Below are 27,944 nucleotides of genomic sequence, written 5' to 3' on the forward strand. Positions count from 1 at the left end.
AGACGACGCCACGGTCCGCAAAGGCTGACACGAAGGACCGAGGAAGTCGATCCAACCCCGGACACTTCAGGTGGGCTCGTGTCTGCTCTGCGCATTCAAAAAAACACGGATCAGGTCAGTCAGTCACCTTCCGCTCGGCTCACGGTTCTCCGCGCTGTGTGAGTGTTTGTGGGGCTGCTGGTTGGATGTTAACACACTGCAAACCACCTTTAAAAAAAAGTCATTTTAAACCGTCAACATTGAGTCTGCTTTAAAAGGAATATTACACAGTCTGCCAGTGATATTAAATAATACAAAAATATATATTATTTGAGCTAAAAGATGCTGAAACAAAGACATTCAAACATGAAAACTCTTGATTTATCCATCCTATTCAAATTGTCTTATGTTGTTATGGTGGACCCTTCTTTTTTTTTGCAGTGGCATACAGATGGGTGGTGGTGGGGGTGTGTCTGTGTGTGTGTGTGTGTGTGTGTGTGTGTGTGTGTGTGGGGGGGGGGGGGGGGGGGGGGGGGGGGGGGGGGGGGGGGGGTTGGCGGTCACAGGACTGACAACTGGCACACAGTCAGGTGTTCGTCCACAGTGTGTCTGCGGGGCCACAGTGTGAGTGTGAGTTTGACATGCAAACACCAGGCAGAGAGTTTTACCATCAGAGCTTCTCAGGTGAGTGGGTAACAGTCTGTGTCTCACTGCCTCTCAGGTAGTTTATAAGAGTTTATCATGCTGAGCATATTCTGTAAATATTCTGTATATTCTTCTCTCGTGTCTTTATTCTCCGTGTCATGTGAGGGATTTGAAGATATTGCACAACACTCGAGCGGTTCTGTGTTTTTGAATTGGTCGTGACTCAGCAGTAATGTGGACACAAGCTCAGGGGCCAACACTGATTTCTCTCTGAGGTTTGCCGTGTGTGCTCCGTGGTAGCCGATGTGAACCGGCCTAATATTGTTTTATTATGATATGATAATGGGACTTGGAAAGAGAGCTTATCAGCGTGTTGTACGGGACTCAGACAGTGTTGTTCACCACTGCCGAGGAAGTCTTTCTTCATCACTTTGTGTCAATAATCTGACAACACGGTGAGCAATCAGGGAAAGTGTACAGCTAATTATTTAGTTTATACATATTAAATCAATTTAAGCATGTTTTGGCTCTTGGTGTGCACAGGCCTAATGGGATAATTAAGACAATAGTAATCATGCAGTTTTTTTGCCTGTGTTTGGTCAACTTATTCAACATTCCTGCAGACCATCGCCTACATTCCAGGCAGCCATTCGTTTTCAATAGTTTTATTATATTATTCAAAACATAATTTGCAGGGATGACGAATTTGCTTGAGATACATATCCCTCACCATTACGTCTGCTTTTATTTTAGTCCGATTTTTAGTATTTTTGGCCATGCAGCTGAACGTGCAGATGGCACTACAACGTCACACTATAACACATCTATATGCAAAGTTCACTGTGATCGGTAAAGTCTCTGCAAGTTTATTGTAACGGTGTATTGGCAGCACTTAAAACCAATCGCTGCCTGGGAGATAAAAAAAAAATCAATCTATAGCAGCTTTTGTGAAAACAGCGTAAAGAAGAGGTACATAAAGAACACGCTGCTGGTAAATACATCAGCTAAAACACGGCACAGATTCGTTATGTCTTCTACATGGTAATAATAAAGCTCGTTGGAATCAACAGCTCTGTAAAAAATGTGAATTAACTAATATATATTAAAAAAGAAAACATCAGATAAACAATGGCCAAGTATAAGATGCTCTCTCGCTTAAAAGACAGAAGAAGAGAGAAAGTCATACTTCCTGAAAAAAAAGAGTCACAGGGTTTTACAGACAGTCCCGTAATGATTAAGTAAGAAGGACATTACCCATCAAACTGACGCTATAAACTCTAAGATGTGTATCAGAATCATAAAATAGGTTTTAAATTTATTAAAGGTTCAAATGTCACCAGTGATGTAACTTGGCTATTTTAGAGTCGAGGAGCATATGATCAATTTGTGGTTGAGAAACAACTTCTGTTTTGGAGAAGTTATAAAAGGTCGTTTCTCTGATTAACAACGCTCATCCGGATTAGTGTCACCACATATAGTGTCATTTGCTTAACTTTCATGTTAATAAGGAAAACGATGTGGCATTGGGCATAACTGTTTGGTCTGCGCTACATCTCTGTGTCTCAAGCGAGCGGTTGGGATCCTTCATGTGCCGACCGTAGAGAGTTTAGTCTAACCTGTGCGTGAGTTCGGTGAAGTCTGACTGCCTGACTGAGAGTGTTGACAGAGTGCCAGCCAGTAAAATCATTGCTCACCAAGTTATATAATTCCTAAAGAGAGGTGTGTGTAGCATGTGAATGGCTCCTCCACAGATATGGACTTTGCTCTGTTGTCGTAAATGAAAGGAGTGTCTCGAGATACCACGCTATGTTTATATTGACCCTCACACACGGCACGCACGTCTCTGCAGACAACATGCTTCCACTCTGTTTGAGGTAGTGCAAAGACCAAATTCAGGATTTTAAGATTCATCTTAGTTTTGTTTTTTTAAATCTGTGTTAATTTAAAATACCGGAAGCAACAGTTTGTCAATCTTCTAAGCAGTTGTTTGCAGTGGCTTTAAAAAAGTTTCACATAAAACCTCTGTGAGAGCTAAACATAATCACTGCATGAAAGGAAGGAAGATGTTCAACTGCACATTTGTGTCTGTGTAAATAAACTGATAGAGAGAGTTACACATTCCGCTTTCAGCCCACAGACAGTTAACCGCTTTTGCCTGGAGCCACACCGCCTACGTCCTGGTCTGTGAACTATAATTCAGCTTTTATTATTGTTTTCGTGAATGTTTTTGAAAAGCTCACCTTTGATTACATTTGATCAAATTACATTGAGATCGTGTTGACTTAGTTTAGCCCCTAAGTTCATTGATTTGTATTTAATTAGGTGTAATTCTTAACTTCAAGTCTCATTATTTACCCATTTACTGCCTACTTACATTAACTGTCTACTTAGCATCATGTTCTTGCTCCTGAATTGGATTTATTTTGACATCAGTTTGCTGATGAAACATTCAGCTCTATTTGTGAATCTTTCATGCCTCCATCGTATTCTGGCAAACCACAATGTCCTCTCTTCTTTATAGTACAATCTCTGTCGTCCTATATCTATCCACTGATTTTACTGTAATGAACGAGGATCAGGATTTAACTTAGCAGCAGGATCCTTTACATGTAAGTATTTGTTGCAGTATTGTAGTAAGATCTCACATCCATCTACTGTTTTATTGAAAAAAGTATATTTTGGAAAATATTCATAAATATTCACTATTTAGCAAAACTGTTCTGGGCAGTTGAGTTGAGTATGTTGCATGAGTTTAGATTTGTTTTCCTTATTTATTTGAATGTACTGCTAACAGAGTCTACATAACATTTTCTCTCAACACCTGCTGTCTAAAAGGTGTCTTATGTTATGTGTACACTTTGTAGTTAGTAAATGCAGTCGAGGTTTGCATGAGAGAAGAACCCATTATAATGTAAGGTGTGGCTGTTTGGCCAAATCAACACATTATCAATTACAAACATCTATTTCTCTAAAATTGTCTCCTATCCACACTGTTGTTTTTTTAGGTGCCAATTTTCAGTTGCTGTCTTTATTAGTGAAAAAGTCAAAGCAACAAATGTAAGATGTGGTTTCTGTTCTGTTGGCCATTTCTTCAGCAAATAAAGCATGTGTACAACGTGTCTAGTAACGCCCTAACTCCCTGAATCCTCTTCTACTAGGAGCTTTGGATTGTGAACATTAGACATTTTGTGGGATCTCAGTCTGTTAGGACGGCAGCTAGCAACTAGTTTAATTATTGAGTCAGAAGTCAATCGTAGGTTTTCTGCAACTGCGTCAAGGATACAGAATGTCAGTTGGGCCTGATTAGACAAGAAGTTATAGTTATACTGAACGTAAAAGAGCAGAAGGATAGCTATGGTTATTACAACTGAGAGAAGGGTTTTGTATATCATATTGTAATATTTTACTCACCAAGATCACTCCTGTAATCTGGAAACTAAAAATGAAGTCAGGTGAGATGAGAAACTAGCATTCAGACAATTATCTGGTAATGAGGCGATCGTCCAACTGTCCAGAGTAAACATCCAAGTTACAGACTAATTGTCATATTGGAAAAAGAAATGAAATGGACAGTGACAGTAGAGAGAGACAGGAAATGTGCGTAAAGAGACATGCAGCCCGGCCCGCTGGGAAATGAACCGAGCTTGCTTTTCAGGTCATATGCATCAATGTGGTATACGTCCAATCTCTCGGCTATCAGGCCACCCTTTTGTTTTAATACAAAGTGGTTAAGGCAAACTGGCTAAACTTTTCTACAACCTGTGTGATGGTGTGATCGGTCGTGTTTGTTGTCCGACTTTGTTGTGACAATGTCACCTTATTTCCAGATCTTAGCAATTACTTAAGCAAGTACAATTATATCTTAACAATAAGAAATAAAGGTGAAACCACATCACCACACAAATATACACTCATACACTAATAAGATGAGTTTTCCTTTGCCATGCACTTTAACATAGATATTAGTCAACGGACAGCGGGGATATCTAGCAACCTCTGTCCTAATTTCCCTTTTAGAAAGATGTGGGAGCAAACAGCAGCTTCTCTGGTCTCTATTGGGAACTGAAGACTGACTCAGACTCTATGTGCCCAGCGTTCTACGTGGGTTCACTGGATGTTGCCCTGTTTGAGACATCACCAGTTCAGGTTTTGTTAGGGAGGATGTACGTAATCCGCCCCCTCAATTTAATATTGGCTAATAATGTTTAAACGCCAAATGATCTTGGAAATCAAACAGGAAGAAAGACCGTTCGTAGCTTTCCTTCTGATTAAATTCATTAAATTCAATCTTATCATTTACTATATTCGGATCATTTAGAATAGATTTCAGTGATTTTCAGTGTTGTGTACTGTGTGTAGTTGCGGTTGATTGGACAGTCAAATGGGAAGGGGTGACGCGTCACTTTTGCTTATTTTGATCCTTTATTGAGCCTTCCTTTTTCACTGACAATTCTAAATCCGTTTCTTTTGTGCACACGTGTTGACAGTACATTCTGTGAATGAGACTCACGTCATGGGTTGTTTTGTTATTGTCCGGCTAAACAGCAGCGGTAGGCAGCACACTCCCGTCTTTTCCTCTCCACTTCGAGGAACAGGGTATGACCCTTCCCACATTGCACCTCTCCCTCTTCCTACCACGCTGCCCTCCTCTCACTCCTCTGTCAAAACACATCTTCACCGCTGCGATTTCACACACTACTCCCACAGCCGAGAACACGCTCACACAAAGTGATCACTAACCTATGTGACGTCATCATAAAGGACAATTGTATGGGTCGAATCAGTTCTTTAGCTCCATGTCTGTCTTTCTGTCACCCTACTTGTCTTCCTGACACTCGTGCCCGTTTTCTATGCAGCTCCTTTCAGGCTGAGAGGTGTGTGTGTGTGTGTGTGTGTGTGTGTGTGTGTGTGTGTGTGTGTGTGTGTGTGTGTGTGTGTGTGTGTGTGTGTCAGTGTGTGTGAGACAAAGATTGATAGCTTTTGACTTTGTCCACTTGTCATAAATGGAAGGAGTGCCCCGAACTACGCTTCGTTTATGCTGTGCACATTTGTCCTCATACACATTTGTTTGTCAGTCTGACAATGTATGTGCATGGCACATACATTGTATTTGTGTGTGTATATGTGTGTGTGTGTGTGTGTGTGTGTGTATGAGGCCTTGACAGCATGCAGCACTCCTTCTCCTTATCCACTGAGGAAGCTCTTGAGGCTCAAGAGACTCATCAACCATTAACTTGTAACTATTTAAAGGAATTGGGGGAAAGTTCACGTCCTCAGATTATTGTTATTATTGCAGATTCCCAGAGAGCAACATATGGAGCACACACACACACACACACACACACACACACACACACACACACACACACATACACAGATGTATACTACTGTAGTGGGTGCTCGCTCTCTCTCTCTCTCTCTCTCTCTCTCTCTCTCTCCCTCTCTTTCCATGCGTGTACCTGCTCATGTGTGTTGCACATATCCGAGTTTAAACAATAAGTGTTTAAATCCCAGCGTGCTCACATATGCCCTTGTATCTGCAGATACACGCAGCATAATGTGTGTTTGTCCTTACATGTTTTTTGCATGAAAGGGTTTGATATGTTTCCCCAGAGTGCTGTTCATTGGAGTTCAGTCACCCTGTCGTCTGATAATACAAGGCCCAGCGCATAGCCCACTCACATTAGGATTCTGACAGCAATGTAGAACATATCCTGAACATCATTGTGTGTGTGTGTGTGTGTGTGTGTGTGCGTGTGTGAAGACTGAAGCTTATGGCTGAAACATTTGGTGTTTCTTGCTAACTTAGGGAAGTGACATGCGTTGCGGTTGTTGGGCTGATTATAATAATTTAGGTGTGACGACTGATTAGAACAATTCCAACCGAGTCTGCTCAAATCCGGGTCAGTTGGTGTTCACAGTCTGGAGATAAAATCGTCGTGGTGTTTAATGAATAGAATTACTTGTCTCCTGATTTATAACCCACTTCATCAGCGGTTAGTAGAGAGCTCAGTTTAACAACATTTCGGGTGGCAAGAGTTCGATGAGAAGAACTCATGTCTGTGCACTCTTGAGCTGGAGCCCTAACTCCCTATAAAAACCACACCATACATTATGTTATGTACATATATTTAAAGTTTCTGTTTGTATTTGAAATAAACAAATGAGATACAGCATTGTAAAGGATGTGCTTAAGAGGTGCTGGCAGGTGTTCTTTATATATTTTGAATTTGGGAGATGGCTATTTCCTTTGCTAAGCTAAGCTAATTGCCTCCTAGCGGTAGCTCCATAGTTAATACTCAGACACCATAGTTGTTTTGATCCTCTCATCTCCATCTCAGCATAAACAAAAGTGAAAACGCATGTTTCCTGAAATGTTGAACTACTCCTTTAAGCCTACATATCGCTAAAAGTGTTATCTCTGTATTAGGTTGTTCAGGAGTGCGTTTCTTTCTGTCAAGACTAGAAAAGTGCACATTGGTGAAAACAGTCGTCACGTGTGTTTGACCCCAACTTCAGCGCTTTAGTTCCACATTTCCACTCGCTCACCAAAAGACATGATGCAGCCCCTCGGGACAACCACAGTGCCTGCAGTGCTCACATCGCATTCTTTTTGTTGTTGTGTCTTAATCTTTCAAAGAACGGATGACTTTCCATCTTGGAAAACGTGCAGTTCAACATTCTTTCTCCTCGTCTCTGCATCGATGAATGGATTGTTGTCCCAGTTCACACTTGTGGTGTGAGAGTAGTGGAAGCTACTGTTGAGCTAATGTAAAACCACGTATCCCTACCTGTCCAGCCTTGACCCTTTTGGTTCAAATAACACAGTTGTGAGTGAATGATTGACGGTTGCGGTCCAGCTGAGAGTTGTTCAGTCAGTTCGTCTCGTTTCCTTTAAAAGTGTTTACGTTTTTTGGTCAGTTCAAAGTATTTTGATCAGGATCCCTCTTTGTTGGTTTGGTCATTTTCTGTGCATCCCCGTTTAGTCACGTAATTTATGTACAAATGAAAAATGAAGGAAGAAATGTCCCAGTGTTCTTAACCATTAAGAAGAAACCACTTCTCTCTTGTTTGGTCTGGGAACATTTGCGAGCCTTTTATTTAGTAGAATTTGAACACATTTACAGTAAGAGACAAATGATTCTACCGAATGCGGTGTGTGCGTAAGTTTATTTCTTTATTGGTATATTGAAAGGACAATGAATTGATTGACATCGCTGTAAACATGCACTGTATTGTCTCATATTCTGGCTCGAACATAATATCTGGACTTAATTAAATCAGAGAACTTGCAGGCTCCGTGGTGTCGGTATTGCAGGAGGAGGCAGAAGTGAGTGCGTCACCGCTGTCGCATCGACACTGAGTGACTGAGCAGAGGGAGAGAAGTGCAACCAGGGAGGCATGATGAGGTCGCCTGTCAGAGTGAAGCAACAGGAAATCATCTGCATCTGATGTCTACCACTTTACACACACACACACACACACACACACACACACACACACACACACACACACAATCACCTACACAGGAGAGCACACACATACAAGAAAACACCTTTAAGCACATGGGCACACATAGACAAGTATATTCTGTATGATTACGCTGAGACATGCACACATAAAAAAAGATAAAAAGAAAAGAGGAATGGAAGACACGCTTAGGCCACATGATAGTTAGCTGTCTGCTGAGCCAAGACTCTGACAGAGAGAAAAAATGTGTGTGTGTAGTTCCCTTTCTACCGGTCATCACTTCCTGAGGAAAAGCATGACCATACACACACACACACACACACACACACACACACACCAGTTTCTTCTGTCACTGTCACTTGGTTGCTGGTCAATGAGCTGCCGCTGAACACTCTCTCAACTGAAACAGGGGAGAAACTGGGTGAGTGGACTGTCCTGTGCTCTGTGCGTGTGTGTGTCACTGTCATTCAGTTCATGATGCATGAGCTGTGGATACCTACAATGAATGCAACAAAAACGGTGTACCGCTACATCTGATAAAGGCGTTAGGCTGTCAGATAGCTGCACTGAATACATTGGAGCCTCTATAGCGTGGTGTGTGGTGAGTCGATTTCCACTTTTAGTCTCTTGGGAGCATCGGTGCTTATCGGTGAGATACTGTAGGTCAACCGGTTTTCTTTTGATACGGAGTTTGTTTTCTCAAGGAAAGTTCTTTGCCTCGTAAGCTTGCTTGGGTTTGTGTGCAAGAGTTTCGTGACATTTGGTGGCCCCAGTGAGCTCAAAAACCGGCATTTCATTGAAATTCTTTCGCTTTTCCCGAATGAGTAAATAACAGGTCATATGAGGCGGCTCCATATTCTTCAGTTAGTCTTCTTTACTTTGTGTTCTTGTGTATGTTTTTGTGTAAATGCAGGAACCAGGTTTCCATAAGAAGTAGACATGAAGTACTGGTGGTAATTTAGGATTAAAGAATCTCCTCAGCTGCATAATAATGCAAACCTGTGTGGGCATAAAATATGCAGCTATGCTTTTTATAAAGGCAGAAAAGCACAGTTTCTTCAATGTGTGCCCATTTTGTAAGAAGCGTTGCCTCCCCCTCAATCTGACCTCAGGTTGACCTGATTTTTATCAGTGCTACACTTTCCTAGCTTTAGAAGTTTAAACACAAACATTTGACAAAAAAAGTCAAATAGCAGTCAGAGTGTGGGTGCTGTGTCACTCAGAGCTGAGCCAAGCAGACAGATATCATGGTCTCTCACCTGTAACTGTGCTAAGCTTTGAAGTCTCATGAGTGAATTCAGTACCAACCGTGCAAGTGGGTTTTTCAGACGCGTGGAGACTCTCGCTTCGGTCGAGAGGGCAGTCTAGACCTCTGGTTGACACTTTGTGTGCACTTGCTTTTCCATTACTCTCCTGTTTGATCATGTAGATGCAGAAGGGGAAGGCCCTTCCATGTAACTCTGCCCATAGTGACTTCACAGCACCAGAGCAAAAAAGAAGAGAAAAAAAAGGCAATTTCCTGAAGAGTGAGGCAGGCGGCTTTTTATACCCAGTGTGCACACCGAGCCGCTGCTGTATTTGGTGAAATCAGTTACTTACAGCATTATCACAACACGTGGGCATTGCACTGTTTCCCCACCGTTTCCTTATGCAGGACAAATTAGGCAAATATCAAGCCCACTTTGTCCTTTCAGAGAAACTGCGAGGCAGACGTGCAGGCAGGCATATCTTCGTTTTAGTCACTGACACTGAACCACATGCTGTTTTACATGAAGAGGTCAGGAAGTCACAGAGCTGTGTGCACTAGCTCCCTGTCTCTGTGTGTCACACACACACATGCACACACAGACACACACAGGACAAATGTGATGACACGAATGGCTTCATGTACAGGGAAAGAAATCAAAAAGGGGAAATACTCAAATGCAACATGTCCTTTTGGATGCACATAGTTAAATTCACTTCCAATATACTTCACTTTATGATGTATGAAAAAGCCATAGTATGCAAACACCATCATAAACATGTATTCATTTGTATATATTGTATCCAATTATAGAGTTCTCATGTACAGCGACCCAAATAACTTCTAACTAAATACGTTTCCCCAACAGTGGCTCTGAGAGAGTGAGTGTCTGCTGTGACATCAGTGGTGTAGTTCTCACCACTAATGAGAACTGAGACGGAGCTCAGTTTTTATTCAAACACAGAAGATAAGAGTGTTAATGCCTCTGAATGCAGCTGGGCAGGTTTTTGCCTTTTGTTTCCCCGTTTATGACCAGACCGGCTTCTCCTGTGTCCTAAACTCCTCACCTTGTACATTTTCTTTGCTTGACTGTTGAGTGACTTACTGTGTAGGAGGAAGATTTTATGATGAGGGCTTTGTTTTTTAATTTCTTTAGTCTTTTTGTTGAGTTTTTGTTTAAAAGCTTGTTTTCCTTCTTTGGGCTTTTTGTATTTTATCAATAATAATTTTAAAAAAGCTCATTCATTAAATTCCATAACTGTCCATTATCAAAGGTACAAAAAGGACTTTCGACACCGTCTGTGCAGTAATCTGATCCCCAGCTTGAGCTTCAGTCTGTTTTGCACCGAACCGTTGCTGTTGTGAAGAAATATGAAACTTAAAAAACATTTCATTCATTTTGCAACTTTGTCCCTGAAGGAGAGATTTCACATCTCTCCGTTTGACCTCTTGGTTTCACCTCTTTTTCTTTTTTTTTCCTGAACTGCTGCTTTCAGACTGAGAGAACCGCATCATTCCCTCTCCTGAAGTTGACATTACGGCGTTATAGTGTTGTTTAAGGATCCAGCTGTTGTGGGTCAGTCCTTTGCTTTTGTTCATTCACTCCGCCTTAATCAATGTCGTTAAATATCCTTAGAAGGTTGACGCTGTACGTTGTTGGCTCACACACACAGTACCAATCCGCCTTGTAAGTACAGTAGCTTGCCAGTTTGCCGTTGGCCTTTTGTTATTATGTCATGTCTGAGGCAATAGCTGATAATAAGCACTCCTACACGCTGTACTCGTACCTGGAAAACAAGTTCTGACATGTGGAAATCAAAGAACTGGCAGGAAACACCGGCATAATTGTCACGCTCGTGCTCACACACACACACGCACCCACAGCTTTGCAAATACTCCTCATAAACCATACTAATCATCTGTCATCCTTTATAATGTCTGACATGGTGTTTGCCCACACAGCGCTCACAGATACCAACATGTTGAATGCAGTGGATTTTCTCGTGCACTGTTTCCACGAACACTGGAGAAGTAACAGTAGAAACTTGTTTTTACCTTCAGTTACGACATGATTTAAGCACCTTAACTGCTTGGCTGCAGTCGCCTTCCTTCTTTACTTTCCCGGTTGTGTTCATCATGTTGAGTACAGAGCATGCATTTCCTAACAGTAGGGGCTTTTCTTGAAGCCTCTCGGGTGCCGTTTGACTTCTTGAAGTGGTCTGAGGACTCGCTCTCGGCCCCCCCCTTCACTTTATCTCTCTCACTCTCATCTTTGGAGCTCTTTCTCCCACTATTCCTGTATCCATATGCTAACTTGATGCCAACCAGGACACAAGTCACTCCAATGCTCCATCTATTTTAGGTTTGGATTGGCTGGCAACTGGCCAACAATTATCTGGCCAAATATCCAAGTTTCTCTGGTTATTAATAGTCAGCATTTTCCCCCGCCGCAGCTTCCAAAGACAGTAGAGCTACAGCCTGCGGACACACACACACACAAACACACACACACACACACACACACACACTTTCTTTCTTTCTTTCTCTCGCTCTGAAACAATGTCACAGTCCATGTGAATTTTAAGTGGATCACCCGCTGATTTTTGCTGCCACAGTCCAAACAAGTAAAAAGGAAACAATAAGTGATTGAGAGAAGAGGATGTTTGCTGCACGGGGATGTTTTGCCAAGTAACTCAAGCCATTTCTATACCTGGTGCTGCTGTGCCATCCGAGTATTGCTATTTTAGGGTTGCACTGTTGCATAATACATTGCATTCTTTGTTACCTTATTTTTCCCCAAATCAGAGGCTCAAGGTTGATTAGAGGAGGTTTATTTTAAAACTTACAAAAGGTTGTTTGTCAGGCCAGGTGGTTTAGTGCACAGACCTTTTACTCTGCTGATTATTTATAAACTGTTGCTAGTTTGTCTTTTCCTTTTCAGAGTTTCTTTAGTTTACATCAAGGTCAGAATTCAAGCATGGCTTCTTCCTTCTCAAAAAGAAGAAAGCACGGGAAAATGTAATAGTTTCCAGTATTGATATTCAGATTTAGTGATCCCATCAAATGCAACGGATTTAATTTAAACCCCTCTTGTAACTGCTCAGAGCTCAAATATTTCGTTTCACTCTGGAATACGTCACAGTGCAGCAGCTAAACGCTCTAACTTACGTGACAGTGGGACTTTAAAGAACAGCTGGGATTTAGTGCTACAACTAAGAATAGTATATTTTGTGTCTGGCCTGTGTTTCTTATAGATATATTTTACTTTTTTTCTTGTCATAGAAGACCAATTCAAACAATTACTTATAGCTGTGATGCCTGTAGTTTAGAAAAGCCACTTTAAGGATTAAATACATCACATAAACAAGATATTCACCAAACAAGCCTCTACAAACGTCCCCCTGACTATAAAGCCGTGTATGTGGTTTGCTCACGTGTGGACTGTAGTAACCTCTGTGGACTGGACTTTGACCATCATGGCTCACTTCTTCCAATCATTTCTGACCCTCTGAGTTAGATACTGTATTTGAATGACTGAAGAGCCTTCGTTTATTATTTCTATCATCAAACATTTGTGTTTGTATTTGAGTGTTGATTAAGCGGTTTTTTTATACATTGTACTGGTCAATTTATTAATTTTTCATAAGTAGCAGAGTTTATTTAAGTATACTGCTGGTATACATAATAATCTTCTTATTGTCAAAAATAATCCTTGAATCCCATACACGGACTACATGATGTTAGCTGGCACATACACCAACCTGCTGCTGTTCATACCTGCTAATGCACCAAATCCACAGCTTAAAACAGTCAACATTTATATATATATATATAAATGTATAATCATTTTTGCCTTTTTCAAGACAAACTATAAATTTGTGATCTGTTTTCAAAGATTTACAAAGCCCTGGAAGTTGAAAGAAGCTCTGATGTTGGAGCATTACCCTTGCCACCACAGTTCTTACTTAAACAAATCAGTCACGCATCTCCACACTCAGAAGGTGCAGTCCGTGCCACATCCTTGGCCCCAGACAGACGGGAGCTCAAACAGTCCTGCTCTCCGTGTCCTTTGGTTGGGCAATCACACGGCGAGCCACCCAAACAGCAAGAGAGGAAGACAGTGTTTTGAGCCGAAGAGACGCTCCTCAGTGCCAGAGTTCGTCTTGTTCTCACTGTGACACAATCTGCCTCCCTGTTTACCAGATAACAGACAGACTGCAGGGACGAGCTGGAGGGCCGGGGGGTACTCATGCAGTGTGTGTGTGTGTGTGTGTGTGTGTGTGTGTTATGTTTGGGCTTTTCTGAACGGACGTATTTAATCATTAACACTATGCGCAACACAGCATGTATATTTTCATTGTCATCTTTCTTTCTCCCTTTCCACTGTTTTCTGTTTATGTTTTATCTCATCCTCTCTCTCTCTCTCTCTCTCTCTCTCTCTCTCTCTCTCCGACTTTTCCTCTTCCTCTCCTCTCTCTGGTTCTTCTGGTGTTTTCTTTTAACAAGGCCACGTAAAGTCAACAAAGGATGTTGCGTCAGCTGTTGTGTCACTGCTTCATCTCTCTCCCCAGTAGACATGGTGGACACCCAGCAGCTCCTAGCCTGGCCTGTCGGGTTCAGTCTGAACGCCGTGGAGCTGTCGGAGCTGGACGACAGCTCCCACTCCCTCGACATGAAGCATTTGTCCACGTTGGACTACGCCTCCATCTCCTCCTCCTCCATCCCGTCCTCCCTGTCTCCCCCGCTTGTATCCTCCATCTCCTCTGTCGGTATGGCCTATGACCCCAGTCCGCCGCAGAACGAAGAACAACTGACCAACATGGACTACACAAACATGCACAGCTACAGAATGGAGCCAGACATGCACAGTAAGTCCGGTCTTTGTAATTGGATAACCAGCCCTAAAGCATGTTTAGTTTTTTTTAATGCTGATTTCAGCTTGGCAGCAAAATTCAACCACAGGAAGTAGAAATTAATGTCAATCATTTGCTCAAGTCCTGGCTTAAGAAAGCTTTAACGTGAAAATACATCAAAGGTGCCACATTTAGAAGAGAGTCGATCAAGATATTGATTTGCACATATGCTTAAAACAAGAGAATAGGGATTATAGCCTGTTAGAGTTACAGGATGAACATAAGACGAAACCCAGATAAAAACCAACTGAGTATTAAATCTGTGGATAAAAGAGGTGAAGTAGGAACGTTTTAGTTTTCTATCTGTCTGCCTACTTGGTGTCCTACTGTTCCTGCCTGATGATGTTTTTGCTATCAGATTTGATCAAGCTGGAGCCGGAGTCGCCTCCACAGTACTCTGACAATCCCGTGTTCTCCAAGCTCCAGGACGATGCGTCGCCAGCAGCGCTAAACATCGAGTGCCGTGTGTGCGGAGACAAAGCTTCTGGGTTTCACTATGGCGTCCATGCCTGTGAGGGCTGTAAGGTAGGACTGAAAGATTATCATGCGTGAAGATGAAAATACGATGGATAGACACACTAGGGAAGTATAACCAGTGTTTAAAACGGTTGGATTATATTATCAAATAATCTGCAGATTAATGAAAGTGACTTGGCTTTTTTTTGTACGACCATTTCAAAACCCAAAGATGTGCTATTTGCTATCCCAAAAGATGAAAAAGCAGCAAATCCTCTCAATAATAAGGCAGGAACTAACTTATGTCTTAAAAATACTTTAATTATGATTCAGTCAGTTATCAAAATAGCACATCATCTGCTTTGTGGGGCTTCAGACGTCTCGAGCTTGAAAGTTTATGATATTTTAGGGGTAACTGTTATATGACGGCTCTGCTGTCATATTGTTGTTTTCAAGAGGAATTTTTTAGAAATTCTGGCCACCAATTACTTTGAGAGATGCATATTATTAAATTGCAGCGCACAGCAGCGGAGTATAAAATGATTGCTGCTCTCAAAAAGTCAAGAAAAAAACCTGACAGTCATACCACCCGAGAGTCATGTCAGGAAATGGTAACGCTAACTTCTACTGCAAATTCTTGAGTTTTGTTTCTCTGCCAGTCTTTCTTTTTCTGTCACCATGTGTCACTCGCAGGTGAAACATGTTTGTGCAATAAATAATTCTACAATGCATTTTTTCATCTTTTTGATGTCTGTCACTTTAACCACAAGCCCCATACTTTTTCCGCCCAGCATGGGCTCAACAAAGACTTGTGATTCTACAGACGCACACCCAGCCCCTTAAACTCAGTCAGTATAGAGTATAAATAACTAATAGAGTGCGGGGGAAGTTTCACACATGTTTTCTTTGAAACACTGAGACATTATAAGAAGAGGAGCTTTAAATTGTGACATTGTCCTAACAGCCGCAGTACTTTGTTTGTTTGTTTGATTCCAAGAATATTTCACAGGTCTGAAATGATTCCAGATAAATTAGTATAAAAAACTACTTAAAATGTGCTGTGTGTCTATCGTCCTTTCTGAAGTGTAAGAAAAGCTCACCCTAACCCGAAGACTTTTAATAGAACGTGATATAGTTTGTCCTGTTAGATGACTTTATATTAGAGAGTGATCAACCTTTTGGAAACACAGATAAAACATAGGCTTCTGTCAATAGTTTCAATGTTTCAGTGTAATCGACATTACAGGAATAGAAACCTTCGCTCTGTTACTGCCAAAGAAAAAAGAAACCTTGACATCCACTGAATGACCATGAAACCACCTGTACGATGTAACTCAATGCAATACAATAGACTACATTTGTTAAGGGTGATATTCTCTTTATTTTTCCTCACTGTCAACAAATACCATGAAAAGACCAAAATCAACAACGTGTTGATCTTACTAACAAGTACTGCTTATGTGGCTATGTAGCTTAGTATATCTCATTCCTCCAAAGAATGTTAAAAACACATCAGTGAGCCACACGGTTACACCTCGGGGCATGTTTCTTTATTACCGTGAACATGGGCACTGTGGTTTATTTGAACTCTATCTCACAAGCAGCAACCAACCAGCTGCCATAAATACAATACTTACAGCCAAAGAAACCCACAGTTTATATAAGGGTGACAGATACACAGCACATTTTAAGTAGTTTTTCATACCAATTTATCTGGAATAATTATAGACCTGTGAAATCTTCTACATATAAATATATATATATATATATATATATATATATATATATATATATATATATATAGACGTAAATATCACACTGTACCTTCAGAGGCTGAGTGATGGTAAGGCACAGCAGTCATTGTTCTGCTCAAGTCTCAGGGGAGAGACTCAGCAGAAGAGGGGGTCAGCCAAGCAGGCAAACACCTAATTGTTTCAAAGCAGAAAACATTCTTTATTGAGGTGGAGCCTTGACCCCCTTTAACTTCCTCCTTCTTTAAATAACCTACGATTAAAAAAGGAACATCTGTGGACGAAAGAATGCAGATGCCAAACACACCAGCCTTCACATAGTGCAAGTCCACATGTGGATTTGTACGCTTACAAAACCAGTCAATACTATTCCCCTCGTAACACTTACAGCCTTCAGGTTTTTCTCTTTGCGTCTTTTCAATTCATCTTTCCGTTAGCTTTCTTAGTCAGCTTAGACAAACACCGCAAGCCATCAACAAACCCGTGACTGCATGTAGGAGTGTGTGTTGGCAGTTTGACCGCGGCGCCATACTTACTAGCTGAGATAAGCAAACGTGTTGTTGCTCCTTCGGTCCTAAGGTTGAACACATCAAAGCATAAATCCACCCTGAAACGCAATCTGCTTTTAAACACAGTCATGGGCAGTATGATTGACTTCCTCAGGTTAGAAAGAACCAGGTATCTAATCTGCATCAGTAAATAGATGCTCTGTGGATCTACTCCACCAACAACAAACTTGAATCAGATGATCATAATTAATTGTTCAACCTTCTCCTTTCACGTCTCAACTAGAATACTGATTTCAGTTTTTTTCTGTTTTATATGGCACATACAGTACTAGGAACACATTTTTCTTTACTAAATGGCATATCATACTTCTATTGTCTTATTTGGCAACACAAATAGTCTCCCTTCTCAAAAAAGGGGGATATTTTAGCCTCATCTGACCTTATTGTCTCTGTTTCTCTCTCCTAGGGTTTCTTCAGACGCACCATCAGGTTAAAGTTGGTGTATGATCACTGTGATCTTCACTGTCGCATCCACAAGAAGTCCCGCAACAAATGTCAGTACTGTCGCTTCCAGAAGTGCCTCAATGTCGGCATGTCACACAACGGTAAGATGGCGATACTGTCTCACACACCTTTTAGAACGACGAGTGTACAATCGCAGAATGTATGACGTGCTTGAACATTTTTATTTAGAGGATAAACTTGCATGTGAATTAAAAAGCTGAGCTGCACGATCATAAGAGAGGTCAAAGCTTCTGTACATTTGGGTGTTTTGTCTTCAGACACAAATGACCCTCTATTTACGCTCACTATGAATAAGCAGACATTGGTAACTGCCTCTGATGCCCCCCTGAGAACAGCATCTTCACTAACCTGCTGCTAATTTGGTCTCTGGTGTGGCGGTAACATATGCAGCGATGTACAATACTGCCTTATATGTTGCCATTTGCTTCCTCTGTGGTCTTCGACCTGCGTCGTATGTTTCGTCCCATCGCTCGCGCGATGTACCTGCCACCCAATCAGCATGCGTCAGGGAGGCTAACGTTCCCCAGTTTATTTGCAGTTAGTTTGTTTTATCTTTTTATTGTCACCTTGATAAACATTGTAAGTGCGCCAAAGTTGGCCAAAAGGTTTTTTTTCATCTGTGGTCCCTCAAAAAATATTTCAAATGAAAGCATTTACTGCTTATAATGCTTTATAAGTAAATAAATAATGCAGAACTTCATTATGATACATTGTCAGCTTACAATATAAAAGCAATTGCTATTCCAGTTATTTGGTGATTACACAACACCCATTGTGCACACACACACACACACTGTTAATATAACATTAGATTACAACACAATCAAATGAAATCAGCAAATCCACATGTACACGCCTTGCTCAGCCGCGGTACGCCCACATAGGTTTTCACCTATACACGCAAGATCAGGGTAGAGCTGCACCAAAACCTGCAAGGTCGCAAGAAGCGGCTGACACCTCCCACGCTCAGCGGCCCGTGGGCCGATCAATTAGGCTGTCAATGCAAATGCAGTTTACTGCTGCTGCTTCTGCTGCTTGTAGCCGGTTAGATTCACAAGCTGTGTCTCATTAGAGGTTTTTGTTAGTTTCCGTTTATAGACAAGAAACTGATTTGATATTTACGATACATTATTTGGTAAAAGCTACCAGACGACAGCACGTCATAAGCTCACGAGTGCGATATCTGGAGAACTCGTGTACTTAATAATACAATCTTCCTTGCCCTCATCCGTGACTGTTTAGCTGTAGAAATGTTTGTTTTGTTAGCCTTTGTTGGTCACAACTGGCACAGCTGTAGTACATTTTTTATAAAAATGCTGACTCCGCCCTCCCGGGTGAGTTTCAGCATGGACCTGCACCACTGTGTGGGCGAGCACAGGTTGCGCTTGATTGACATCTCCCTGACTCTCCTGTTAGTTTTGTTGCACCTGTTAGGGTGGGACAACTTACAGCATTCACTCTTTCATAAATAAACTTTCTCAGCATAGTTTCACACAACGTCGTTGTCTTTTGCCTTCCGTCTAACAAAGGTGCTTTCCAGTCTGCACTGTAAAATCTAGAGTGACCAAGAGAAGATGTGTAATCAGATACATGATTAAAAATCACCTGTTTGGTTATGCAGGGCTTCTAGCCCCCATCTACACCTGGCGTCAACATGTCTTCTGTTACAATATACACTCAGTAGTTTGCTTAGTGAGTGAGCATTAACTGAGATTTACGTCACTCGTGAAACATCATCATTTTGTTTCCACCGACGGTTCATTTTTACGTCTATAAAAGAGCATTCCATATCTCCCTCTCACACTAATACATAAAACTGACCTGATCCTGCAGGAAGTAGTGTACATGCCATGGACACTACTTTTTGGTGTTCCATTGTAGGAATTTTTGAGGGCACGGCAAAAATGGGGCTTCATCCGCGCAATGTCTGTCCAGTTTTAGACGTCCATTCAGGTTAAAATACATGTTGGTTGATTATAGATATTATAACTTCTGGCCTTAACCAAGACGCTTGCCTGGCATTGCAATTTAAATCGGTTGAGGCACTTTAAGTCTTTCACCTAAAATGAGCATTTTTTCTTTGAAGCCTTTTCTAGTTTGTAAATAAAGATATGGTTCTAGTTTGTAAATATATATATATATATACACTATAAAAAAAATATATATGTGTATGTTTTTTGTTTTTTTAAATGGATGCGTTAAACTGGAGCCAGTCAAGTAATGAAGCTCAATAACAAAACGGCTTTATATTTACAGAATGATACTAGCATCTACTATTATTAGTTTATACAAAACCATATTAGTTTGTTTCACCTCTCTTTATCTCTCCTTGTCTCCTCCTCCCCTTATTTCATGAGCTACAGTTGGTTCTTATTGACAAATTGCTCTGTCTGGGTTTTTAACTTGTCAACGATTGATTAAACCACAACTGATTTCTCCAAACTGCTGTGTCACTGCTGCAGGCTCGTTGCCAGCTGGTGGAAGGGCAGCTTTATATGATATTCATTTGCTTAAGGTGTGCTTTCATCACGCGGTCACCATTACACAACCACATACACTGCTATACACTCAGCACACAATGCTCAGTAATCTGTGCAGAGCCCTGAATAGAGGATAATTATTGGCTTTCACCAACATAAAAAAGAGGCTTCAACCATTTCGCCTTTACCTTTGTTAAGTGTAATGTAACTTATTATATAGTGATATAATGATTTCTAACTTGGGTAATGGAAAATCTGTTATAATAGGTATTGTTTTTCATCAAAAGAAATATAACCATTTTGGATTTTTATTTGTATAATCCATATGGAAGCTAAATAGAAAAAGTCAAGTAAAAAGTGACATTTCTGTCATACAATGTGAAGTTATGAATACAGTTAAATTCAAAACAGCGTCAGGAAATATGGCAAACCATCACCTGAGATTTTTCTGAAATGTTAAAAGATGTGTAAATTGATCAAGCATATGAGAAATATGGCATTAAAAGCATAAAATAGATTCTAAATTACATAAACCCCAACTTTTTAAAAAGGGAAACTAGACCCGTCTTCTTCTTTGTGGGTATTTGTAATTGCACAATGTAAAATAAACTGCAGCAACAAGTGGAGAAGTGAGGAGAAAAGAGACTTGTGTCAATGTATAAGACCGTTTTTCAGGTTTGGCAATGAGCTGTGAAAACACCATTACAAAAAATTATTATTAAAGAGAACTACATTTTGTAAGTGCTTGATGAGACGGACACACCTCATATAATTACAGGAGAGAAATCTGCTGTGTGTTGATTTTCCTGTTCCTGAAAGATTATATAAGCTCTGACTCGCTTGTGAAAGTTGTCTGAGCAGTGATTTGCATGTCTCCTAAGATCTTTCATTTCTTTTGTTTTGCTTCTGTATTTAGTAATAAAGTGTTTGTTTGCTGTAGACCGCAGCTCATTTTGTGGACATTAGCTGGTCGATCTGACTCATTGATCACCGTCCAGATATTAGAGATATGATAGAAATTTAACAACCATGGCGGAAGTCCACCGAAGCTCACTCCCCAACGTCAGATTAGAAATAAACTATATAAAGTAAAGTAATATAATTTCAACCAGGAGAGACTTTACTAGAATTTAACAATAATTTATTACACGTGCATACAAATTGAATAGTGCAAAGTCTTTGGCGATTGGACTCCATCCTGTCATGTCCAGACACTGGTGGTGGTGGTGATGAAGGGAGCTGCTCTGATGAATGAGGAGCATGACTGTGATGCTGACTGGAGGTGACGGGTGGAGGAGGGTCGCATCGGATTGTGCTGAAATGACAACTGTCAGCAGTAGAGAGGAGAAGACTTTTCAAAGTCTGACAGCAACGATGTGATTGGTTTAAAGAAACTGTACAGAACCTGGTTGGTTACATTTAAAGTGAATATCCACAATCAGCCGATAAGCGTAATCACAGGGAGAGAGAGACTATGAATGAAAAGCAGTGTAAAGAGTCTTCCTGACTGAACTTCATTTGTAATATATGCAATATAATTATTTGGCAGCAGGAGGTCACAATACAAACAAAGAAACAATACTAGTATCGTGAAAATCATATATGTGTATATGCATTCATTTCTACATATTAGCATAAACAATCTTGTGTTGCAGGAGTTTCATTCTGAGTTTTCGAGGTCGTATAAAATGGCTTTGAGATGGTACATTCTGTCAGCGGTTTGATAAAATAGGACTTTTTGGAGCATGGCGGGATTGTGACATGTACACTGATGTCAGTCGTCACTTTGTTTTGGATAACTCATTGTTTTGGATAACTTGACAGGAGGAAGTTACACTGAGGGTTTGTTGTTTACCTCAAATTGTAAACACCACGTGTTCATGTCATGTATAAATGTGTGTTTATCTCTATGATTATTCCTGCATACCGTCTCTCTCACATACTGTATCATGCCCGTGTGCCAACCTGTGTCTATTTGTGCGCTAATGTGTGTTTGTGTCTGTCTTGTTCTCTTTCCCAGCCATTCGATTTGGCCGAATGCCCCAGGCGGAGAAGGAGAAACTGCTGGCTGAGTTCTCATCGGACGTGGTGCACATGCACCCGGAGGCAGCAGATCTGAGGGCTCTGTCCCGGCATCTGTACGAGGCCTATCTGAAATACTTCCCCCTCACCAAGGTCAAGGCCAGGGCCATCCTCTCTGGGAAGACCGGAGACAACGTGGTAAGCAGCACTGCATAGTTCTACTTTACCTCTATGTAGTTGTATGTATAATGGTGGGGGAGTGATCTATATTACTTGCATCTATTATTAAATTGTCTCCTGGATATCACAGTACAGTGAATGACGTTTTCAGTCAGTATATTATACACCTATTGTCAGATATAGATCAGTAGTTTTATGAATCCCACTTTTATGTCCCACTTCTTGAATGTATCTTGAGTTACACATGCATCATAATCACATAATTACCACAATTTTTCCCAAATAATGGAAAACAATACAAGCTTGAAGTGACAGAGGTTAGAAGCTTTAAACTTAATGCAGTGCAAACTTTCCAACTCACTGCATGTGTTTTTTTTGCCACGCTCAGCGTAGTTCAGATGAGGTCTTTTCAGGCTATTATTTCTGCTCAAACAGGAAAAGTGGATTTTCTGTTTTTTACGTGTCTTGGCTGTTAGAAAACACCTCAGATTACACAGCTCAAGCTATGAAACAGGATATATAAAGTAAAGGCTTCAACATTCCTACTCAACAAACTAATGTATTAAGACATGTGGTCATTTATACAAGTGGACTGTTGGGAAATATGTTGGCCAAAAGCATTAAAATGTGAGATATCATCTATTTTTGTGTTTTTGTATGTACGTTTTGAGATATTGAATCTCAGTATTCAAAAGACACTTAATCAGGAAATCCACATCCACTGAATTACAAGTTGACAGACAAAAGAAAACGGTTGTAAATATTTAATAACGATAAACAGTGTTTGTGGTGTTTTCTTCAGTCTCATGTTTGATCTCAAAATAACTGGTATGATACTTTTATAAAAGGTCGATAAGGCCAACAAATAAAAAATCAAAGTATCATCTTCCTTTGCGATTATCAATATCTGTTTTCATAACTCTTTGTTAAAGCAACTGTGATCAAGTTAAACCTTATCAAAAGTGTGGTGGGAATAAATCTTTTTGAATATTACTGAATAACAGCTTAATCTGAGCGACTAAACCAATTAATTAAACAAGTCAATTGTCATTAATTGAATTAAATGTCCAGTAGCTTTTGATCGATTTTGACAGTTACACCCAAACACATTGATCAAGCACTTAACATATATTTACATTTAATTGATGTGAATAGTGTACAGTGAATTATAACAATTAAGTTGCAAATGTTCCAAAATGCACCAGTTAAAGCTAGCACTACTTATAATGATGACTACTGTGGTTGTTATTATTATTGGCTCTACAACTGTGGAGCCTTTCACTTCCCTTTTCTGTTGCCTCTCTCTGCAAAGTCAGATAACTTCAAGGCTGCCCCGCCCCCCTTTCTTCTGATTGTTATGACTGTTCATCACAGCGATAGCAGCCAAATGGCACTGCATTATCTGTTGGTTGGAGGAAGTCTTGGGTTATTTACTAAACCACAGCTAACCTCCTGAAACAAATTGGGAGTCAATGATTTTATCTTTTGTAGAATATCTACGTTGTTTAATATGAGTTGGTGTAATCAAAGTTTTACTCCAAACGCACCATCAGAGGTGAAGGAAGACACATTTTTTGACTAAATTAGTTTGACAGAGAACACTTAGTTCTTTGCTAAAGTTAGCTTTAGCTAATGGTTTGCTAACATTAGACAACTTAGACAACTGTTCACAGAGTAAGTCTGTAGCACCAAAAAGTGTATTGAACGGAGCAAAGGTGCATTTTAAAGCTTATGAATTAAACTTTTCATTTATAAAAGAATGCATGTGCTATTTCTTCTTTCAAAACTGTGTTTTAAATGACTTAACCTCCATACAAACTCTGGTACTTACAGTAAACTGACTTGGCAGAGTATATACATCTATTTCATTCACTCACATAAGAAATGATTATTCATTTCATAACATTATGTTGGCTGCACTTCTTTGTAGGTTGTCTTTATTATTCATTCCACTGCTATGGAAAAGGAAGATTTAAGTATATGAATGGCACCATTCATCGTTCAGGCCGGTGCATGTCTTTGCCAGTGTTTTACCAGTAAGTGCGACTTTAACTTAGTTATGCTTCATTTACCTGTTAATGTTGTTTTTGACTGCCGCAGCCTGCAGCGAAGATTTATTTACTTTGTCCATCAGACATATGAGATGGGCAGTGTTTGCATTTGCAGATCTGATGAATGAGCCATGACCAAAGTGCATACGCAGGATAAATGATTACATCTGTAGCTCTCGGGTCCTCAGAAGACCTACGAGGAGCTAACGCTTTCTTTTTTCTTTTTTTTCCCCTTTTCTTCCTACAAATCTCTCTTCTTCCATTTCTTTCCTCTCAACCTGCAGCCTTTTGTCATCCATGACATGAAGTCTCTAATGGAAGGAGAGCAGTTTATTAATTGTAAGCAGATACCCATCCAGGAGCAACAGCAGCACTCATCCGCCCTAACAGCAGGACTTGGAGGTTAGAGATGCAAAATTATCTTTGTCAAGATGTGGAGATGCTTTAAGTCTGTTATTGTGTCGTTTTCTTTCCTATCTTTTTGTATTTATCAATCAATTAAATTGTCGTCCCACAATGTCACCTTCCTTGTTGAATTGGTTTTAAAACTCTGGCTGCTCTTTGCACTGAAGACATAAAACAGTGGTCTAGTTTTCTTTGTAATCCTGCAACTGAACCGCCTCATCAGGGACTTCCATTCTTTCTGTGCACATCTCATCCGATTTCAGGAATCATAGGAGCTCACCAGGGGTCAGAGTATGGCTTTTTGGGAATGGGAATGAGCATCAGCGGACAGGCTCCATCGGACGCTTTGGAGCTGCGTTTCTTCCACAGCTGTCAATCACGTTCGGCCGAAGCAGTGAGAGAAGTGACAGAGTTCGCCAAGAGTATCCCAGGATTCGTCGATCTGGATCTCAATGATCAGGTGAGAGGCAGAGGCAGTGAGTATACATCACTGTAAAAGCATCACGTATCAGCTGTCGTTCCTGAAGATCTAATCAGCATCGGCTCTACATGTCAATTCTTTTACCAGGTGACTTTGCTGAAGTACGGTGTGATCGAGGTCCTAATCATCATGATGTCGCCTCTGATGAACAAAGACGGGACCCTGATCTCCTACGGACAGATCTTCATGACGCGGGAGTTCCTCAAGAGTCTCAGGAAACCTTTCAGTCAAATGTTGGAACCAAAGTTTGAGTTCTCAGTCAAATTCAACACGCTGGAGCTGGACGACAGCGACATGGCACTGTTTCTGGCTGTCATTATCCTCAGCGGGGGTGAGTGGGTTTTTTTCACAGGATATGTAGATCATAGTAGCCTAGTCTTAATCGGATTTAAGAATTAATTTGATTTCACTCTTGTGTCTGTCGGTTAATATGAAGCTGCAGCCAGGAGAGAGCTAGCTTAGGTTACGTATTAGCTTTAGAGTCTTTATACTAAGTCTTAATGTTACATTTTTTATGCTGAACAGACAAATGTGGTATCAACCTTCTCCTGACGAGAGCAAATAGTATTTCACAAAATTACTGACATTTCTTTTCAAAGTCCCTACCAGCCAGCGTCTTTTTTCAACTGTTCCCATTGAGGAGATAACTTATGAGACTTCCTAAAGAAAAAAGCGCTGCACCCAGCTTTTCTTTCAGAGTGCTCCGACTTTTTTGTGCTTCAAAGACAGACCAAAATAACAGTGTTGGTGTCTTTACTGTGGATGAATGCTACCGAGCTATAAAAAAGCTTTGTGGACACTCAGCCTTATAGTACAGAGTATGTATAATTATTTAAAACAAGTAACTGTAAGCAATAATGTAAATTGAATTTTATGATGGTGTAGTTACTACCACTAATCATTTCCGGCAGACAATGTGGCATCAGGACAATTTAGTTCTCTGTGAATGTTAAGTGTTGTAATCTGTCTGCTGTTTACAATCTAAGTTAAGAACCCACTGCATTATACATTATACTGCACACTATCTATGGCCAGCCTTGACCCATTCATCAGTTTGCAGGGAGGCTTCACGTGGCAGCAAGAAACAGCACGATTTTTACTTTGCTTGTTCACGTTTTTCTACTGTTATTGATGATGATCACGGTGTTTGTACTGCCATTCCTCTATTGTCTTGATAGTAATTAGATAGTAATTTTTTAGGAACCGATCGTTTAAAAATCGTAACTTTTCATGCCTGTGTAACAGCAAAATCAAACCAACCTCACTCAGAAACCCAGACTATGTGGTCTAATATTGCTGGTTAGCGTTAGCGTGTGACCACTTGATAAAATTCTGGCCTTGAACCTTTATGAGGATGAAACATCAGGCATTTAAGTCAATTATTAACACAAACAACTAAGATTATAGCTTGAAATAAAGATAAGAAGGCTTTTGTCAATAATGATACAGCTTTTTCGGGTAATCACGGACAGCTAAATTAAGAGCTTTTCAGCCAACAGATATGATGACCTAATAGATACTTAATGTGTCCCCAGAAATGTCACTGATTTATCCTCCCTGTCCCTGTCCCCCGTCCAGACCGCCCAGGCCTGCTGAACGTGAAGCCCATCGAGCAGCTTCAGGAGACGGTGCTCCATTCGCTTGAGCTGCAGCTTAAGCTAAACCACCCAGACTGTCTGCAGCTGTTCGCCAAGCTGCTCCAGAAAATGACCGACCTGCGTCAGATCGTTACCGACCACGTCCACCTCATCCAGCTGCTGAAGAAGACGGAGGTGGACATGTGCCTACACCCACTGCTGCAGGAGATCATGAAGGACTTGTATTAGAATTCAGCAGGAGAAAAGGACAAGTAGAGAAAGTGGAATGAAAGAGAGAATAAAGAGATTGTATTATTAAAACCATGACTTGTGAAATCATAATGATAAAGTACTTTGCGCTGCTGGTATGTTGAAATAAAGGGAGGTAGCCAGACAGGCTGACTGAAATTGAGAAAGAGATGAGGAAGAACAGGAAAAGAGAAATCGAGGACAGAAAGGCAGAATCTGAGTGTTCGATCTTGTCTAGACAGCAGCATGTGAATAACTTGCAGCACAGTCATTTAGCCACTGCTGATCCTGGTCATTTTGTGAATAAGTGGGCTGCCAACTTAAATACGAAACTACCACCAATCAGGACGAGCGTCTGTGACTAACTGAAATCAGAGTCGGGACTTTCTTTTTTGGCAAGCCTCAGCGTAAAATGGCGAGTGCTCAACACAGCCTGCTTCAAGTGCCTTCAGGAGAAACCACTGTGAATATTTTTACACCATGTGTTACACAGTAGCGTATGCGTTGTTCATGTGCAGCTTATCTAAATTTTGCGTTACAACCGTCATAGGCAGCAGCAGTGTGGACGTGCTTCAATACCTCTGTGAACGCAAAACAATGCACATGTCATGTTCTGTTTTGGCAGCAGGGTGAAGGTGCTATCTCTTTTCAAACCGCTTTATCCAAAGACAGAAATCAGATTATTGCCTGTATCGTATTTTAGCCTCGGCCACATGCAGAAACTGTGAGAAAGTGTGAAGCCAACATAAGGCACATTGCCATGACGGTGAAACCGTATACGCCATATTGTGTCTTTAAGGATTGCTGTTTGACTCATTGTTTTCTGTGGAATAAATGCCATCTAAAAAAAGATATATTACACATGTATAATGTATAATATATATTCATATGTAATATTTTTGTATGGATGAAATTGTCTGCCAAACACACTTTTCAGCCTTGTTTTATTTGAAATTTTTGAGTTATAATTTTTGCTATAAAATTATTTTGTATCCATGCAAAGTG

General features: G+C 40.6%; 1 protein-coding gene across 4 annotated transcripts; it reads left to right on the forward strand.

Annotated features, from left to right (window-relative positions):
• On the forward strand, positions 1-27,944 carry pparg (peroxisome proliferator-activated receptor gamma). Of its 4 annotated transcripts, none has more exons than XM_079157010.1 (9): positions 1-114; positions 13,912-14,208; positions 14,612-14,778; positions 17,436-17,574; positions 21,995-22,194; positions 24,512-24,629; positions 24,896-25,092; positions 25,201-25,444; positions 26,692-27,944. In XM_079157010.1, the coding sequence occupies exons 2-9, from the start codon at positions 13,917-13,919 to the stop codon at positions 26,937-26,939; spliced, it is 1,605 nt and encodes a 534-aa protein (XP_079013136.1). In that variant the 5' UTR covers positions 1-114; positions 13,912-13,916; the 3' UTR covers positions 26,940-27,944. The 4 variants fall into 4 exon arrangements, with proteins under 4 accessions (XP_079013136.1, XP_079013135.1, XP_079013133.1 ...); XM_079157009.1 differs by having other exon boundaries at positions 10-114; positions 13,915-14,208; XM_079157007.1 differs by lacking the exon at positions 1-114 and adding an exon at positions 597-663.

This window comes from Pholis gunnellus (genome assembly GCF_910591455.1).
Source record: "Pholis gunnellus genome assembly, chromosome: 3".
Classification (NCBI taxonomy): domain Eukaryota; kingdom Metazoa; phylum Chordata; class Actinopteri; order Perciformes; family Pholidae; genus Pholis; species Pholis gunnellus.

Bases quoted from the DNA above. Each gene is read 5' to 3' on its own strand.
- pparg (XM_079157007.1), top strand. From the start codon at position 621: ATGCAAACACCAGGCAGAGAGTTTTACCATCAGAGCTTCTCAG. The intron at 17,575-21,994 runs GTAAGATGGCGA...TCTCTTTCCCAG, and splicing joins TGTCGGCATGTCACACAACG to CCATTCGATTTGGCCGAATG. The intron at 22,195-24,511 runs GTAAGCAGCACT...CTCAACCTGCAG, and splicing joins GGAAGACCGGAGACAACGTG to CCTTTTGTCATCCATGACAT.